This window comes from Acinonyx jubatus, chromosome F2 (assembly GCF_027475565.1).
Source record: "Acinonyx jubatus isolate Ajub_Pintada_27869175 chromosome F2, VMU_Ajub_asm_v1.0, whole genome shotgun sequence".
In the NCBI taxonomy this organism is placed as follows: domain Eukaryota; kingdom Metazoa; phylum Chordata; class Mammalia; order Carnivora; family Felidae; genus Acinonyx; species Acinonyx jubatus.
The window spans coordinates 41838485-41853706 of NC_069394.1; the positions used below are offsets into that span (position 1 = coordinate 41838485).

Here is a 15222-nt window from a genome sequence, read left to right on the forward strand (position 1 = left end):
TATATAAGTATATACTTATACTTTTTGATATTTGATAATCTAATTGTTAAAAAATATTATTTTGTTGTGCCTTCTAAGTTAAACTTTTTAATGTTATATCTTGAGAATGTTCCCTACTTTGCTCCTGAGGATAAGATCCCCTTGCTAAACAACCCTCCTTATTAGATAGATCAGGTACAGTTTCTGCTTATCTGTGAATAGCAGCTTTCATTTCCCTCCTGGCTGCAGAATTATTTAAATAAGTCTGTAGGAGCTGGGGGACACCTCACCCTCTTGGTACTGCAAAGCCTGCCTCCCACACCCCTGGTAGTTCACTGTGTTCTGGAGGGCAACCCCTCTGTGACCCTACGTGAATATGGCAGTCTTCCTCCCCGACACTGTGAGTATATGTGACTACTGTTTTTTGTACCTGTTCAGTGTCAGGTGTTATGTGTTTGGCCATCCCTATAACCCTAGAACAGGAATCCTTTCCTCACCAACTAGATAAATAGAGGCAGTTAAAACAAGGAGACGTGTTTTTCTAAGGAGCTTTACTCAGTTTCTCTGAGAGTCTTACAACTCCTGCCATCCCTCCTCCCAGGGCTAGAAATTACTGGTGTATAAACTTTGTGGGATGTATTTACTAAGCTCTTTTGGAAAGTTTCTTCATTGCCTAGCATATTAAGCATGTTAAGTTTGGTCTGAATTTCCTCAGTTACTTGGATTGGGTGCAAAATGGAAGTATTCCTGTTTGAACAGAGCTTTAAACTGGGAATTTGCTTTATGCTTTTGGAGGACTGATGTAGAATAATTGAAATAATGGTGTTCAGTGTCTAGTTTTGGGGGAATGAATTGTGTGTGTTCATATGTTGGCTCTTTGAAGGCTCATTTAAAAACAAAATGTGAAGTGGTGATTTAAGCAAGATAAAATAGGCAAATGGGATAAGCACAATGGAAAGAAAGATAACACAGTTCTTTAGATACCAGTTGATACGCTTTTAAGTTTATGTATTAATAAAAATACTGGCTTATATAACTGAATTTTATTGGCATGTGTAGCTAGAAATTCTAGGCTTCAGGGTTGACTGGTCTAGCAGTTTAAAGGATGTCATCATGAGCCCAGTTCTTTCTCTTTTTCTCATCTGTCATCCACAGGATTGGCTTCATTGTTAAACTGGTTCCCCTCATGTTAAGTAATAGATTTCAGCAATCATTGGGGCCATATACTTCTTTTTTTCTCATCTATCTGTTGGCAGGCAGATGTGCCCTACTCATAATCATTAAATAACTTTTCTTAACTTCATGCTGATATTGTGCCACTTTATTGTGACCAGAGGGATTCCTAACTTTAGACCTATACTACCACTGTAAGGAAGATTTACTGGTTTCTGAGAATCATCAATGTACCAGTCAGATACACATTCTTCATTTCTGTCCTTGGGAGTGAGAACTATCTCATCCTAATTTCCTGGCTGCTGCACAATGGAGGAGGAATGGAATGGATGTTAGATACCTCCAATATCCATAATGTTAACTATACTGATAAGTGATTAGTTGAAAAAATGGCTAAAGTAAATATGAGTAGTTTAGCAACATTTTTAGTATATAAAATTTAACTGAAGGCTAAGTTCTACCAACCAGCTTCTGGGACAGAGGCTCCTTTAGTTCAAAAAATACATTTTTTAAAGATTTTACTAAAATTTTTTTAAGGTTATTTGTTTTGAGTGAGAGAGAATGAGTGGGACAGGGGCAGAGAGAGAGAGAGAAAATCCCAAGCAGGCTCCATGCTGTCAGTGCAGAGCCTGATGCAGGGCTCGATCCCTTGAATCGTGACATCATGAGCTGAACTGAAATCAAGAGTGGGATGCTTAACTGACTGAGTAACCCAAGCGCCCCTAAAGATTTTATTTTTAAGAAGTCTCCACACCCAGTGTGGGGTTCGAACTCACAACTCTGATTTTAAGAATCACATGCTCTACTAACTGAGCCATGTGCCCCTAGTTCAAAATATTTTTTATCCCAAGAATAAGATGTGGCCAGACAGGGAGGTATTCTGTGAAGATGAATGTAAATCTAGATTATATAGAGTAGGTCTGTGATTCATGTAGCATGGTTGTGGTAAAATCTATAATTTGACTCTGTGAGATAATATAAAATATATTTATTGGCCTCTGACCCTGGTTGCTGGCATAGAGCTCCTAAAACTCTTCTAATTTCCTCATTAATGACAATACTAAGAACATTTTCTCATTCTAGTATTTGGTCTTTGACCCTGGTTCCTGACATAGAGTTCCTAAATCCTTTGGAATTTCCTGGGTGATAGTAGTGTCTTTTATTCTAATGAGGTGATTCTTGGTGGGCTCCAAAATGGGGGCTGGTTTTCAGGAAGACCATTCCATGATTACATGCTGGGAATTTTCAGCTCCACTTCCATTCTTCACACATGGGAAGAGAGTTAGAAATGGAGTTAAATAATACATCATGCCTGACATGAGGATGTCTCTATAAATAGTATGAGGTTTGGAGAGCTTCTAGGTTGGTGAACATGTGGAGATGCTGGGAGACTGGCTGCCTGGATAGGGCATGGAAGCTCTGTGTCCTTTCCCACGTAACTTGCTCCATGCATTTCTTCCATCTGGATGTTCATCTGTATCCTTTGCCATATCTTTTTATGATAAGTTGGTAAATAGTAAGTAAACTGTTGTCTTGGGTTCTGTGAGCTGCTCTAGCAAATTACTTGAATCCCTGGGATTATGGGAACCTCACATTTATAGCCTGTTGGTCAGAAGCACAGATGCGATTCGCGTCTGAAGGGAGGCGGTAGGTTTGTGGGACTGATTCCTTAACCTGTGGGATCTGATGCTATCTGCAGGTAGATAGTGTTAAAATTTTGTTAAATTGTAGGACACCCAGGTGGTGTCACAGAATCACTTGGTGGGGAGAACCTCACATCTTACATCAGAAGTGTGAGTGTGGTGGTTGTCTGAGAGAAGGGTGTAACACAGGAAGAGGACTGAGTTTTTCTTCCTCAGACTCCTTCAGTTCTGTAAGGTTTGCTAAGATCCCTGAAATCTAATTTTTGATTGTCTCAGGTGCTTAATATCACAGAATGTCATCACCAAAGCACAGCGATGAAGTATGAGATGGGCACTTAGGTTGCTTCTGTATCTTGGCTGTTGTAAATAATGCTGCAATAAACATGGTGCATATGTCTTGTTGAATTAATGTTTTTGTTAGGGTAAATTTCTTGTAGTGGAATTACTGTATCATATGGTAATTCTATTTTTAATTTTTTGAGGAACCTCCATACTGTATTCCACATTGGTTGCACCAATTTACATTCCCACAACAGTGCATGAAGGTTTTTTTCTTTACATTCTTGCCAACACTTGTTATGTCTGTCTTTTTGATACCAACCATTCTGGCTGGTGTGAGGCGATTTGCATTTCCCTAATGATTAGTGATATTGAGCATCTTTTCATGTGTCTATTGGTCATCTGGATGTCTTTGGAGAAATGTCTATTCAGGTCCTCTGCCCACTTTAAATTGGGTTATTTGTGGGGTTTCTTTTTTGGTGTTAAGTTATATAAATTCTTTATATGTTTTGGATTTTAACCCATTATCAGATGTATCATTTGCAAATATCTACTCCCAAAATGAAAAGGTTGCTTTTTCTTTTGTTCTGTGTTGAGGATTCTTTGCAGTTTTTTTTTTTTAATTTTTAATGTGGGTTTTTTTTTTTTTTTTTTTTTTTTGAGAGAGAGAGAGAGAGGCAGAGGCAGACACAGAATCTGAAGCAGGTTCCAGGCTCCGAGCTGTCAGCACAGAGCCCAGCACACAGCTCAAACTCACAAACTGTGAGATCATGACCTGAGCTGAAGTCGGACGCTTAGCTGACTGAGCCACCCAGGTGCCCCTGCAGTTTTCACTAGTATGCTTTGGAGATACTTGTTTTAGTTTTAGAACATATAGAGGTACCTCATTCTTTTAATTGCCACAGAGTAACAATGGTATGATTATATCATAGTTTATTTAGGATTTTTGTTAAAAACAATCCTGCAGTGTATATCATTGTGCATGTGGTCTTACGAACTTATGCAAATAGTAGTCAGATCATAATGTGTTTGCATTACTTTTTTTAATTATTATTTTTGCATTACATTTTAATATGGTCTGCCAAACTGCCTTCCAAAATGACTCTGCCATCATTAGCATATGAGAGAATTTATTTCCCCATCTTTTTTTTTTTTTAGTTTTTTTAACATTTATTCATTTTTTGATAGAGAGAGAGTGAGTGGGGGAGGGGCAGAGAGAGAGGGAGACAGAATCAGAAGCAGGCTCCAGACTCAACTGACAGCCCAGAGCCCGACGCGGGGCTTGAACTTACGGACCGTGAGATCATGACCTGAGCTGAAGTCTGACGCTTAACCGACTAAGCCACCCAGGCGCCCCCTCCCATCTTTTTTAACACATCCTGCTAAATTAAACCTTTTTAACTTTAAAAAAAAAATTTTTTTTTTTTTACATTTATTTTTGAGAGACAGAGCACCAGTGGGGAAGGGCAGAGAGAGAAGGAGACAGAATCCAAAGCAGGCTCCCAGCTCCGAGCTGTCAGCACAGAGCCCGACGCGGGGCTCAAACTCACAAACTGTGAGATCATGACCTGAGCCAAAGTCGGACGCTCAATCGACTGAGCCACCCAGGCGCCCCTAACTTTTTTTAACTTTTGCCAGTTGAATTGGTAAAATCTACTGTGATCTTTTCATTTCTATCTCCCTAATTACTTGTGAGGTCAAGTTCTATATGTTGGATGTTCTTTTATTCTTTAAATTTTTTTGTATTCTACATCCAGTATTCTATAGCATTGTTTTTCTTAGTTTGTAAGAGTTACTTACAATTTGATTTTGGTTATATAAGTGATATATGAACATATTTTTATACATTTTCTAATAATACAGTTAAATTAATAGTTCTTTACTATTCTCCATTTCAGCCTCCTTCCAGTAATAGTTACTGTCAATAATTTGATGGCTATCCTTCTAGACCATTGTGTCAATAGAAATATAATACAAATCATGTACATAGATTATAAAATTTTCTAGTAGCCACATTAAGAAAAAGTAAAAAGCAGATGAAATTAATATTTATGATGCATTTTATTTAACCCAAAATTTATATCATCTCAACATGTAATTAATATGTTATTATTTGTACTAAGTCTTAAAAAGTTGGTATATATTTTACATTTACATCTCAGTTTGGATGCTGAATTTTTATTGTGAATTCTTGATCATTATTTAGATTGCATAGTACAATTGAAAAAACAGATTTGTATACCCAAGTTCTAAACATAGTTAAAAGTTGTTTACTATCTGAATAGAGTTTTTAAAAATTTTGTTTATATTCATATCTAGATCTGCAAAACTAATTCCATCTGTTTTAGAAGAATTGATTTGACTGGGAATTAAAAGTATCAGTTTCAGGGCACCTGGGTGGCTCAGTCAGTTGAGCGTCCGACTTCAGCTCAGGTCATGATCTCACAGCTGGTGAATTTGAGCCCCACGTTGGACTCTGTGCTGACAGCTCAGAGCCTGGAGCCTGTTAGGGATTCTATGTCTCTCTCTCTCTCTCTCTCTCTCTGCCCCTCCCCTGCTCATGTTCTGTGTCTCTCTCCTTCAAAAATAAATAAACATTAAAAAAAAAACCACATCAGTTTCAAAAGTATGTCAAAGTTAAGTAAATTTACTATGTCACATTTTCAATGTTAATATTATTAACATTGATTTCACACGGTCATTGTGTAAATTAAAAGGCAGCTCTAAATTTATGAATATCAACAAAATATTTTTTATTTTTGGAGAGAGAGCCTGAGCGGGGGAGAGGAGCAGAGGGGGGGAGAGAGAGAGAGGGGGAGAGAGAGAGAGAGAGGTAGAATCTTAAGCAGGCTCCAGGCTCAGTGCAGAGCCCAACACAGGGCTTGAACTCATGATTGTGAGGTTAAGACCTAAACTGAGATCCAGTCGGATGCTTAACTGACTGAGCTACCCTGGCGCCCCAACAAAGTATTTTTCAAAAATTTTATAGCTTTTGCATGCAATTTGCATATCACTCTGAATTGCAATTAAAGTTTTCCATTGATTCATGTTGGAAAAATGTGTATGTCACTTACTGACTTGTATCATTATGAAAATTTTCACTTAAAAAAAATTTTTTTTAACGTTTATTTATTTTTGAGACAGAGAGAGACAGAGCATGAACGGGGGAGGGTCAGAGGGAGAGAGGGAGACACAGAATCCGAAACAGGCTCCGGGCTCTGAGCTGTCAGCACAGAGCCCGACGCTGGGCTCGAACTCACGGAGTGCGAGATCATGACCTGAGCCGAAGTCGGCTGCCCAACCGACTGAGCCATCCAGGCGCCCCGAAAATTTTCACTTTAAACATAATTCTCTTACCTATCTAACCAGGTCACAGATACTTTTTTGTCAGAGCTTCAAATTTAGCTCATTCATATATAACTGTGATATTGGTAAGAAAATGTGAAGTATCATTTTTTCGTTTTTGATTATTGAATGTTTGGCAAGCATTCCTTTTGTTTCAAACAAATGTTGAATTGGAGTTCACAGTACTATAATTCTTTACAAAACTTTGTGACTCAACCAGTGAGCACTGGTGAAGAACAAAAAAACATCATTAAATGAAATGTGTTCTGTTTCTTTTTCTATAAACTGGCAGTGGTCATAGCAGTTGCATACATATTCCAAATGATTTTAACAACTATATTCAAGATAGTTTCCTTAGAGTCTACTTATCAAAATCAAGTACAAAATTTTTATAGTATATCTGGAACAAAGTAATAAGTAAAACAGTTATTATTTATCTGTCATTAATTAATTATCTTTTAAAGTAAACTGTACACCCAACACAGGGCTTGAACTTATGACCCCAGGATCAAGAGTTGCATGCTCTATTGACTGAGCCAGCCAGACACCCCAAAACATTAGTTTTTTGTTTTAAAATTTCAATAAATCAGTTTTAACCTAACCTAAGAGAGCAATGATCGGTTGTGGTGGAACTTTTTTTTTCCATTTCTCACTGAAATTCTGCTTTTTACAGATATAGAAGATACACAAATATCTATGCCATGAATATTTGGTCATGAATTGATAGCATTTCTTATCAGTTTGGAAGTCCTTTGAGATAAGATGTGACCCAAATATTCATAGTAAAGTTTATCTTTTAATTGTACAACTCATTTAAATCTAAAGAAAAGTATTTGTATTTTAAAAATACTGAATCATTGAATCAGTGGGTTAGGTCTTGTATTCTGTAGACAATTGTTGTTTGCTTAATCCTTTTAAAAGTATATATTGTTTTTTGTTTTTTGGTTTTTTTGGTAATCTCTGCACTCAACATGGGGCTTGAGCTCATGACCCCAAGATCAAAAGTTGCATGCTCTTCTGACTGAGCCAGTCAGACACCCCTAAAAATATCTTTAAAAAAATTTTCCCGTAATGTTCTAAACAAAATTTCCATACCTGAAATAAAGTTTTTTTCACCAGCTCTTCATCTAGAAATGGTTTTCCTTTTTTGTGCAAGAAACCAAGCCATTTTATGGCTGGCCAAAGTGACAAGCTCACACCTTGTTATATATTATTTAAAAATGTTTCTGGATATTTAATTCTTTTTTTTAGATGATTAAACTTCATTTTTGTTTGTTGAGAGGAAATTTCTTGTTAGATTTACTATGTATTTGTTGACAGTGTCACATAGTATTGTCTGGTTTATAATCTAAAATTTTTTTACACAATGAACAGCTTATTTCTGTTCTCTTGTATCAAATTGTATTTAGTGTTTATTGTGAAATTTGTGATGTGCCTTAGTCCAGTCTTTATTCTTCATTGTTCCAGTGAGAGTACTAGCTTCTGCATGTCCACTTGATTCTGCATCAGTAGTGTATTTTCTTTTTATATTAAAAAATTTATCCATTCTTGGGGTGCCTGGGTGGCTCAGTTGGTTGAGCATCTGGCTTCAACTCAGGTCATGATCTCACAGTTTGTGGGTTCGAGCCCCGCACTGGGCTCTGTGCTGACAGCTCAGAGCCTGGAGCCTGTTTTGGATTCTGTGTCTCCCTCTCTCTCTGCTCCTCCCCTGCTTGTGCTCTGTCTGTTTCTGTCTCTCAAAAATAAATAAACATTAAAAAAATTTTTTTTGTCCATTCTTAAATGTTTTTGGCTAGAAAAAGAGTTTAATTATAATGCAATTAAAACTGTAATAAATATTTCAGAACAGTAATCAATTACAGTTACACAGGATATCACTGTAATTTGTACTGTCTGCATAAAATATTCAAACAAGTCCATTAAATGTTACATCAGTGCATAGAAAAAAATCATTCAAACGTAATCAATTTGTTAAGATTGAATACACTGGTGGAAGGGCCCTGGGTGGCTCAGTTGATAGAGCATGCGATTCTTGACCCTCAGGTTTGTGAGTTTAAGCCCTTTATTAGGTGTAGAGATTACTTTAAAAAAAAAAAAAAGAAAGAAACATTGGCTACACTGGTGATGTGATTATGTGTAATGTCAAAGAAAAATTGTATTGGAAAAGTAAAATAAGCAAGAAGACTTTACTCAAAACTATTGCAGTAGAGGGTAGAGATTGAATTGAACTCCCAACACAACAGGGATTTATAGCCAAGGGGCAGGATATAGAAGTGAGTGAATGAAAAATTACTGAGAGGAACTTGGTTAGGATCGGGGTGAAGGTATGAAGAATTTGGTTAGGTTTCAAGAGTGGAGAGATTCTTGCCAAATCTGGGCCTGGCAGGCTGCCAAGGCCAAAGCGTAGTTGAGAAGAGGGCTCAGAGGAGCCTGACTAAAGTTTGGTCAAGGGGGTTGTTCTTGTCAGTAATGTTAGAAATAGTAGTATATGGGATCAAAAGGTTATGTAAAATGTAATCCTACCAAAACAGTAAAGTTGTATTTCATGGAAAAAATATGTTTCTTCAATTTAAATTTTTTAACTTTAAATTAAAATTCAATAAAATTTAAAATTCACTTTCTCAGTTCCATTAACAACATTTAAAATGCTCAGTAGCCACACATGATTCATGGCTACTGCTAAATAATCAGGCCAAGTAAGTTTGAAGATCTAATTGGTTTTATTAAAGAATTCATGCATTGGGCCCCACTTCCTCTAGCTAGTAGAGAGGCACTCCAAAGAGTTGTATAAAATGAAAGGTTTTTATAGAAGGAAGGAAGGAGGGTTAAGAAAGTTATTAGCGAAAGAAAAGGATTGACAAGATTGTTTTCTAGGGGAGGGGTCTTACCATGCAGAGTACCTCATCTTTGAGGGAGAGGACCCAGATGACAGAGTCATTGGCACTGGTGGAAAGAAAAATTTCCTGACTGACTGGTTAAGGCCACATTTCTGGGGGGAGGTTGAAACTGCAGTTAAGTTTGGGTATTAAGCCCCAGTTTGGGAACTCAGTCAAAGTGATACCATTAGGGCCTGTGGTTTTCTTTTGTTAACATTACTGTATTGGACAGTGGAGTTCTAGACCTTTTGGGAGTACGTTTTCATACATGTGTTTATGCCTGCCTACATATTTTGTTCCTGTGTATATTTTTTCTGTATCTACAGTTATTTAGCTTTGGTTGTTTTTGGTAAACATAATGGGATTATATAGTATGTATTTTTCTTTTACTGCTCATTTCACCTACCATATATCTTGGAGCTTATTCTGTGTCAATACATAAAAATCTGCCTCTTTTATTTTAGTGCTGCCTAGAGTTATGGATGTATTCTAGTGATTAAAAAAAATTTTTTTTTAAATTTTATTTATTTTGAGAGAAAGGTGGGTGGGGAGGAGCAGAGAGAGAATTCCAGGTAGGCTCCATGCTGTCAGGCACAGACCCTAATGTGGGGTCTAAACGCACGAACTGCAAGATCATGACCTGAGCCTAAATCAAGAGTTGGATGCTTTCCCAACTATGCCACCAGACGCCCCTATTGTAGTGATTTTAATTGTCCCCACCTGAAATGCCCTTAGATTGCTTCCAACAGTATACTATTACAGGGAATGGTTTATTCTTCCCTGTATTTGAATATTTTTTCTAAGTTAGATTCTGAGAAGTAAGATTACTGCAATTTTAGAAGGTTTTACACATGTGAAATATTAATACTCTCACACTGCCATCCAGAATGCTGTTTTACACTCCCATGATAGTACCAAAGAGAACCCTTTGCCCTGCACCATCGTCTACTTGACATTTTCAATCTTTAAGAATTTTGCCAGTCTTGTGGATGAAAATTATTTTTAGTATACATTTTTTGAAATAATTTTATGAGATTTATTGATTTTTCATATTTTTATTAGTATTTCATTTTTTATTAAAAATTTTTAATGTTTGTTTATTTTTGAGAGAGTATGAGCGTGGAATGGTTAGAGAGAGGGGTAACAGAGGATCTGAAGAGGGCTCTGTGCTGACAGCAGGGAGCCCAATGTAGGGCTTGAACTCAAGAACCGAACCGTGAGATTATGACCTGAGCTGAAGTCGGACACTGTAACCGACTGAGCCACCCGGGTGCCCCAGCATTGCATTTTTTAATACATCGCCAGTTATTTCTTCTGAAATTAACTAAGTTTATTATCTAAAGACGGCATATATCCTGTATTCTTGGGTTTCCTTTGAGTTCCTTTGATCAGGTTGTTAGGTGGGTCAGTTTTTAGTTTGCATCTCTGTGGACAAATATCATTTGCATTTCTATTTTCTGCAATTTACTGAGCAATAAAACTGCCTAACGGCTATGTTAGGGAGGAATAAATATCTTCTGCCCTTTAGGTCTTTTTCACTGGACTAAGAATTAAATTGACAGGAGATAGATTAGCATGAGAAAATCAAATTTAGTTTTACGCATACAGGGAATCCACACAGACATGAGATTTCAAAGACAGGGAATTTGAGACTTATATAACATCCTGAGCTAAGGAGGGGGTTTAGTGGTCTGGGGAAACAAAGAGGAGGAAGACCTTTAGCAGGAAGGTAAGAGTATATGTATGGAAAACAAAGGTTGCCCTGTTACTGTAGATACCTTTCTTAAGTAAGGAACAATCTGTTAGTAGCTTTTCTTCTTGGTACAGGTTCTCCTTTTCAATGTAAATTTAGGTAGTTGAGGGGGAGGTTAAGAGCTTTTCCTGAATCTGCTGAGTTTTGATTGCTTTTAAGTCAAAACAGTCTTCATCCAAAGTGGCCCATTTTTGGAGCAGCTTGCCCTTAGCCCCTATACTTGTATATGAAGGGAAACTAGGCTTTTTTTTTTTTTTTAACCTTGTTTATGTTACATTGTTAAACTTGTTATGCATACATTTATTATGTTTTCTGACAGGGATTAGAAAGTACATTCTAAACTCCACCTGGTGGCCTTGCAAATGGCTAGACTAGCTGTTTACATTTGTTAAAAAACAACATTCAATTGAATAAGTTTTGAAGGTCTTATTGATTTTATTCAATGATTTATGAATTAGCATCCCATTTAACAGACAGAAGAGAACTCTGAGGAACTATACAAAATGAATGACTTTCATAGGCAGAAGTGAGTGCGAACAAGGAAATTATCCTAGGAAAAAGTGGATTGGTTGTGTTCATTTTCCTTAAGGGTCTGGCAGGCAGATTGCCTGCTTGTGCTGATCACATAGTTCTTGATTGGTTTAAAATCCCGTTTTTAGAAGAGCCAAAACTGTAATTAAGTTGCAATTAGGTGACATGGGACTTAGCATAAGTGACTCTATTTTGAGCCTGAAGTCTCTCTTTCTTTCTCTCTTTTTTAATGTTTATTTGAGAGCCAGAGAGAGATACTGCAGGTGGGGGAGGGGCAGAGAGAGAGAATCCCAAGCAGGCTCTGAACTTCCAGTGCAGAGTCAGACTCAGGGCTTGATCCCACGAACCGTGGGATCATGACCTGAACTGAAATTAAATCGAGTGAGACGCTTAACTGTCTGAGCCACCCAAAGCGCCTCCTGGTGTCTCGTTTTTAAATAGTCCAAATTATATGAATATAGCTAAATAAAAATCCTACTCTGTAATAATAGCAAATGCCATTTTGTTGTGTGCGGTCTTCAGGCATGATTATTCTGTTCTCACTGTGAATGGTGTTTTTTACACATGATAAAGCAGGCTAGCATATTCACATACGTTACAGCTAGAATAATCCATTGCTTTAAACATATAATTTTTAAGTGTTTTTTAGATTTAATGTTCAACAAAAATTTTTTCATAAGTAACTGAAAAAAATATAGTGGCTACTGTAGACTGTAAATGAAGGAGAAGCTTAGCTTTACTGTGAAGTCTGAGTCTGGGTGTAACCTAACTAGCTAGAGGATATGCAATTCCTGATTGACAGCAGGACCAGCATTATGCAGATTTTGTAAGAGAACAGCAGCTCAGAAAACAGTGATTAGGGGCTCTGTTAGGAATCACTACATTCATCACTCATCTTTAGTTTTTCATTTCCCTGTCTACTGGATTTGTAAACAAATAGCACAAAACAGTTCCTCTTTTGTTTTTATTAAAGTGGTACTGCAATGCAGTTTCAGTCTATCAGCTAGGCATACATGTGTGGAAATACGATATTCTCACTAAATTAGCTAATTTTTAGCTGTGTTCCCTGTTTATCTCTAGACCTTTGTGTATTAAATCCTATCTCGAGCTGTTCTCTTTATACACAAGTGTGTTTTGCTTGTGCCTTCCTGTCTTCTTCAGTGAGAAGCTTTATGTAGGTCAGGCTTGGCTTAAGCAGATTTCCTGAACCTGCGTCAGCTTAAGCTGGAGGAATTTTAATAAACCCTCCCCTGTAGGCGTGGGCCTAAATGAGGCTAGCCTAGTTAAGCCTGATCTTTTTCTGTTTGTGAAAAGAGCTGAGCAGAGCTGAAGGCTGCATGGTGGTTTCAGAAACTGCCTACTTAATTTGAAAAGAACAATGGTAGGAAAGGCTAGATCTTCCAATTTTACCTTATCTGAAAAGCTTGATTTGCTAAAGCTTGTGAAGCCATATGTTAAAATTCTCGAAGAACACACTAATAAACATTCAGTAATAGTGGAAAAGAATAGATGTTGGGATATCATAGCAGTAAACTATAATGCAATTGGAGTAGATCGCCCTCCTCGAACAGCCCAGGGCCTACGCACCCTTTACAAAAGGCTCAAAGAATATGCCAAACAGGAGCTATTGCAGCAAAAAGAGACCCAATCAGATTTTAAAAGCAATATTTCTGAGCCAACCAAGAAAGTTATGGAGATGATTCCCCAGATTTCCAGTTTTTGCCTGGTAAGAGACAGGAACCACATTCAAAGGTAAGCTTTATTTTATTTTCTTGTGGAAAATTATGGCGCCTCCTATCTATTGGGCTCTGGCTTAGTTGTGATAGAGATATGCATAGTAAGCATCCCCACTACGGGAGCAATGAATAGTGTCTTTGTTTTGCTTTCTTAAAAAAGAAAAGTGAGGCTATAAGGAATTTTTCTGCTGCATTTGATTTAAGCCACTTTTTATTGTCTTCCCCTCCCCCTTCCTTCTCTCTATAGTTTCTAAAAGTAAAGGTTAGGGAGTAATAAATGGGATGAAATTTGTAACATAACCTCATGAACTTTTTAAGCTTAAAATTTAAATTGCTAATTAGCTTCTGAGATATCTTTTTCTTACTTAAGATTATATTTCATTGGAATTTTCAATTTTATGTAAAGTTAGCAGTTTCAGGAGAAATGGAAGAACCCTTGTTTTTTAATGAATTATTACTGTCTACACTTAGTGAATATTAATTGAGCTAAAAGCCTAAAATAAAAAATTAAGTAAATTTATTAATGGCATGATTGTATATACTAAGACAGTTTAAATTATTTTCCAACATATTCACAATAAGAAAGATAAATACAAGGAGTTAATGCCTAATTAGGGATTCAGATTACTTAATAAAATTAAAAGTTTTTGTTGTTTTTGTTCATTAATGGTGTAGTTTCACTTTGATCTTGAATCATATAGGAAAGAAGGGTAAGCACTCCTATTTTGCAAAGATATAAAATATGAATTTTAATATATGAGTAAGCAACTAAGTTCTTACAGGGTTAGAAACAGTTGTTTGGTTAAATTTATGGTCTGGGAATAACTGGGAATCTTCAAAACTGTTATCTTATTACTAATTCAAATTTTAACCCCTGAGAAAACATAAAAATGGCAGCTGCATTCTTCTGAACCATTTAGGGTTATTTAAACAAATTGTAAACTTGTGAGTTGAGGGACATTTCAAACAAAGATTTACAGTGCTTTCTTCTTGGTGGAAGAGTCATTATATAAGCTAAATTATTGATTACCTGAAAAATCCTTTTGAAGTTAGGAGAGAAACGGGAGAAAAACTTTCTAACCAAACTTGTTATTTTTATAATTTATTAGGGTAGGTTTTTTGAGACCAGCTTCTTATCATACACTGCTTATTTCTGGTAGATAACATAGTAAAAAAAAAAAAAAATCAGGGGGAATCTGGAACTTGGATACACAGTGTATTAATTCATCAGTGCTTAAAATGTTCTCTGTGAAGAGAAATGATTAAATCCTAATTTGCTGGGTGTCCAAAAAACTCCACAGTAAGACTTTTATACTGTACTGCTTATTAACCACCCCCCTGCCCCCGTAAAGTGGCTTTCGTGTTACAGGTATAAAACTACCTTTTGGGTATTAAGTATAGGCTTTTGTAATTTGAAAACTACATATATAAACTGTAGTTTTAATTAGTGGTGTATTTTAAAAATACAGTGAGTATAGAAGAGAAGTAATATACAAGTATCTGTTTACATTATGACTGTTTGTGAACATACAGTCAATCTTTTGGGATAACAACATTGCTCTGATAAATGAATTTGTTAATTTATACATTACAAAACCCACTATTTAAACAAGAACAACTTTTCATATTTTAAAGGGAAGAATTTATTATTAGAAATAAGCCTTGTAAGTGCTTGTGTCAGTGTGCACATTGCCATTTTCTCTGTATTCGCATTTTTATTTAACATATTTGTATATTTAATGTGCTTTTACTTGATTTGACATCATCTTGAATCTTCATAATTCTCAGAAGCTTATAATCTATAATCTTAGTTATGCTTCAGTATAAAATATGCCTGTTAGTCTCCCCAAACTCTCCCATTCTTAATAAGGTAAATATTATTGCTTATATTTAACATATTTAAAGAT

At 36.3% G+C, this 15222-nt stretch overlaps 1 protein-coding gene across 9 annotated transcripts in view; it reads left to right on the top strand.

Moving 5' to 3' along the window:
- Nucleotides 1–15222, top strand: part of RAD54B (RAD54 homolog B) — a 118818-nt gene that overhangs the window by 23619 nt on the left and 79977 nt on the right. For 2 of the 9 annotated variants that reach the window (XM_027064220.2, XM_053208091.1), the window contains exon 1: nt 13192–13331. The exons of 3 other annotated variants lie outside the window; for them this stretch is intronic. Coding sequence is in view for 3 of the 6 variants with exons in the window: in XM_053208090.1 (XP_053064065.1) it covers nt 12958–13331 (374 nt within the window). In the remaining 3 variants the exon portion in view is untranslated. Of the gene's footprint in view, nt 1–11709; nt 13332–15222 lie in introns of those variants that run through there. 4 more of the 9 variants (XM_053208090.1, XM_015072170.3, XM_027064217.2 and 1 more) reach the window with 4 other exon arrangements.